Here is a 3,773-nt window from a genome sequence, read left to right on the forward strand (position 1 = left end):
AAAACTTATTATTTTTGGTTATGGTGAACTTAATTCTTTGTTTTGGAATGAGGGGAATTATTGCGTTTTGTTGGAATTAGGCTAAACCTTTGACTTTTGAGCCTAATCTATTAAGTCTTGATTCTCGTAAGTTAGCCGTTGACTTATTGCCTTGATCTTCATTAATTGCTAGGGTAAATCTCTTTAATTGAAACCCTAGCCTCTGTTCTTGTTGTATTTAAGTTCGCCTAAGTAGCAGTCGCTGCTTTTATTATACCCTAGAAATGCCGGGCTGTTACACTTAAAATTCAACAAACTAAACATAAAAGCAAAAATAAACTCTTCTGACTTGAACATGGTCAACTCAAAAGTCCACCTCTTCTTTTCATCTTTGTTTGAGCAATCACAAGCTTGTTATAAAGCTCCAAAAACGAAAACTTTTTGTTGCTAAACAAAATTTCATTTCTGACTTCATTAAAGCTATCTGGAAGCCCATCAAGGATCATTATCTGTTGGGATTTTGGGTCAACTTTTCCTCCCGACAAGTGAAGTTTATTGAAGTAGCCAAGCATGACTAGGGCATATACCCCCACGTCTTGGCCCTCTTCAAATACATCATGCCTTAAATGCTTCACAGCGATACCAGCTCTTGCCTTAGAGGACTTTTCTTCAAACCACGTGGGCTTGTTGACCAACGGCCTTTTGGGTTTGTCAAACCTCTCAAGGGCATTGCCAACACTGGCTAAAACGAAGCCCTTGAGATGACATTCCGCGGTATGCCACTGATCACGAATCTCCTTGTCCTTTCCTTGTAGATGGTATGTGGGCGGACGATTCTTGCTGAGAATCAATCTCAAGTCATTGATCAAACGATCAACATCAAGTTTACTTTTCCATTCCTTAAACAATTCAGAGTCACGCTTCCTCGAACTAAGTATGGCATAGTAAATATCCCAAGTATCAATCATCTTTCGTTCAAGCTGAGAACAAATACCAATAATATAAACATGTAAAATTTCAAGGAATTGCAAATAACCACAAAACAATTCATCAATTTTACATCCACAAAAATCAAGCACAAACGTTCTTCTACTAGGAAGCCGTGTCTTACTAACACTGCTAAAGCGTATAACCATAAAATTAAGCACTAAGGATTCTTTACTTGTACGTGAACTCCTCTAAAGAAAGGTCGAACCGGACAAGCACCTCCTCCTATAGCTCCCTCTAAGCATTATTAAAATACAATCCTTATAATTTCGCAGCAATATTGCTCCGGTAAAGACCAGTCGCGATATTACTGAAAAACTAATTTTACGATTTTAATAACCTTTATCTAGAGAAGTCCAAACTTACGAACTGGTAATGTTCCTCCCGTAAAGACAGGCCGGTCACTACTTCACACTAAGACCAATTTTATGGAGGCCATATACAAACGTGTTGTAATTATCGCTTCATATTTTCTTGTTGGTGGTTTTAATAGTTTAATTATCACTTAAGCAGATAAGGCAGGTATCCACATTCAAAGAATAATTAAACATGTACTAGCTATGCATGCAATGCAATAAGTACATAGGTGATGCATGAGTTAAACTAGATTTTAACAAATAAAATCATAACTCAAAATAAATATCCATCTTTCATCAATAAAACATGTAAACACATTTACAAAAGGTTCACATAAACATAATGACAAAACTTGATCATTTAATTAAGCATCTAAAATAAATAGATAGAATTAAAATTCTATCTTCACATAAACAAGATTATCTAGACATTAAGTCCAATCTTAAACAATCATACATTATTAGTTAAAATAACATATCTTGATTATTAGAATTACCTTTTAATACTATTAGGATTTTCTTAGATAGAATTAATCCATCCTTATCCTAAAATTAATGTCTAGGTGTATATCATAAAAGATTAGCTAAGTCTCAATTTAAATGCACACTTAGATGCGTTTATCCAATCAAGACTAAATCCATTTAAAACACACCAATTAAATTCGAGAATTAAATTTCTCATAGCTTTCACAAAATCACATGATAAGAATTTTATTACATCTTTATTATGATGCTTTCTAGATGAAATAAAATTCACCTTCATCAATATTAAAGACAAAATTCAATTTAAATAAATAATTAAGGATTTAATAGCAAAATTAATGCTCTATGAATTTTCATACCTTTAAATCACATTTGATGTTATCTAGATGAAATAAATTCACCTTCATCAAAATTAAAGATAAAATTCAAATTAAACTAGGAATTGAATTCCAATTAAAATCCAATTAACTATTTCAAACTTTAATAATTTAGGATTTAAGTAGCATGTTAATGCCAAATGAATTTTTCACTTCTTTAATTAAACCAATGTTATCTAGATGAAATAAAATTCACCTACATCATATTAAAGACAAAATTTAAACTAGGAATTAGATTCCAATTAAAATCCATCCAATTAATATACATGTAACTTTCGAAATTTTAAGGTTTATAAAACAATTGAAAACTTATGTCTTTTCCTTAGGTATATTTCTAGGATATAATTCCATAACACACCAATTAAAATAAAGACAATTTCAATTAAACCTTAAAAATAAAATATGAAAGCATATAGAGAGAATATTCTTTAAAATTCCATCCAATTATGGAAAAGCCAAAAATTAGATCAATCAAATATTGAATTTCCTTATGCTAATTATCATGATATTATCTAGATGGAAATAATCCACCAAAATCAACTAATTAACAAATTAAATCAATTATTTGACTAATTATTCAATTGGCAATATTTAAAGAAAGCAATTATTCTCTTTTAAATTAGAATCTTGATTTAATTGCGAAATCATTCTAATTTCCACAAGATATTTAATTATTCTAGGTTTAGGATTTTAAACCACAATTATAAATTACTTGTGTATTAAGAAACGAAATGAAAACGAAGACGAGACGGCGCGACCAAAACCCTAATTAGGGTTTAGCCCGCCACTGGGCCTCGCAGCAGCCGCTGCTGCCTCGCCCGACTTCCGCCGTCGCCGCTGCCGTGCTCCCACTGGACCAGCTGCCGCTGTCCAGCAACGAGGACCGCTGCTGGAGCAGCTTCTCGCGACGCTGTTCTGCCCTCCGTCGCCTGGAACGCCGCGGCTGCTGCCCTAACCGAAGTCAAGGCTGCCGCTTTCCAACGAGGCTGATCTCCGCTGTCCACGACCGGAGATGGGGCAGCTCTGCCGCTGACTCCTTGAAGACGCCGCTGCCGTCACACGGTTGTGCAGCCGCTGCCCGGCGCTGCTGTCCAAAGACGATGCAGTCGCTGCCGGAGCTGCTGCCCGCTGACACCTTCGACCAGCCGAAGCCGCCGCCGCCTTTTCTCACCAGATCTGGATCGGTGATCCCCGATGAAGGCAGCCCGGTATATGAACCTATCTAGGGTTTAACCCTTGCGTTCATTAGTCGTTTTCGATTTAATTAACTTGATTCATCGCGGTCACTTCGCTTGACCGCTATCTTAAATCTTAATTAATCGTTTCTCAATTTGTAACAATCTTTTATGTTCAAACCAATATGCACATTTAAATATCAAGCAATTAGCAATTTAAATGATTCTAGCATATTAAGAACATAAAACTATAGATCTATGAATACTTGCTTAGATCTAGAATATTCTTGTGAAATACTAGAGTAAAATTCAAGATTCATAATATTCTTTCATCGATCCAAGTATTCAATCATGGACCACTTTATTTCTTGATTCAAACACATATTCACTTAAACACATACATATATGTAATCAAC

At 34.9% G+C, this 3,773-nt stretch overlaps 1 protein-coding gene across 1 annotated transcript; it reads right to left on the reverse strand.

Moving 5' to 3' along the window:
* Nucleotides 1-338: 338 nt before the first annotated feature.
* LOC125189608 lies at nt 339-947 on the reverse strand. Its single transcript, XM_048086869.1, has one exon. The coding sequence runs from the start codon at nt 945-947 to the stop codon at nt 339-341; it is 609 nt and encodes a 202-aa protein (XP_047942826.1).
* Between the last annotated feature and the right edge of the window lie 2,826 nt (nt 948-3,773).

This window comes from Salvia hispanica, chromosome 5 (genome assembly GCF_023119035.1).
Source record: "Salvia hispanica cultivar TCC Black 2014 chromosome 5, UniMelb_Shisp_WGS_1.0, whole genome shotgun sequence".
Lineage (NCBI taxonomy): Eukaryota > Viridiplantae > Streptophyta > Magnoliopsida > Lamiales > Lamiaceae > Salvia > Salvia hispanica.

Bases quoted from the DNA above. Each gene is read 5' to 3' on its own strand.
- LOC125189608 (XM_048086869.1), bottom strand. From the start codon at position 947: ATGATTGATACTTGGGATATTTACTATGCCATACTTAGTTCGAGGAAG.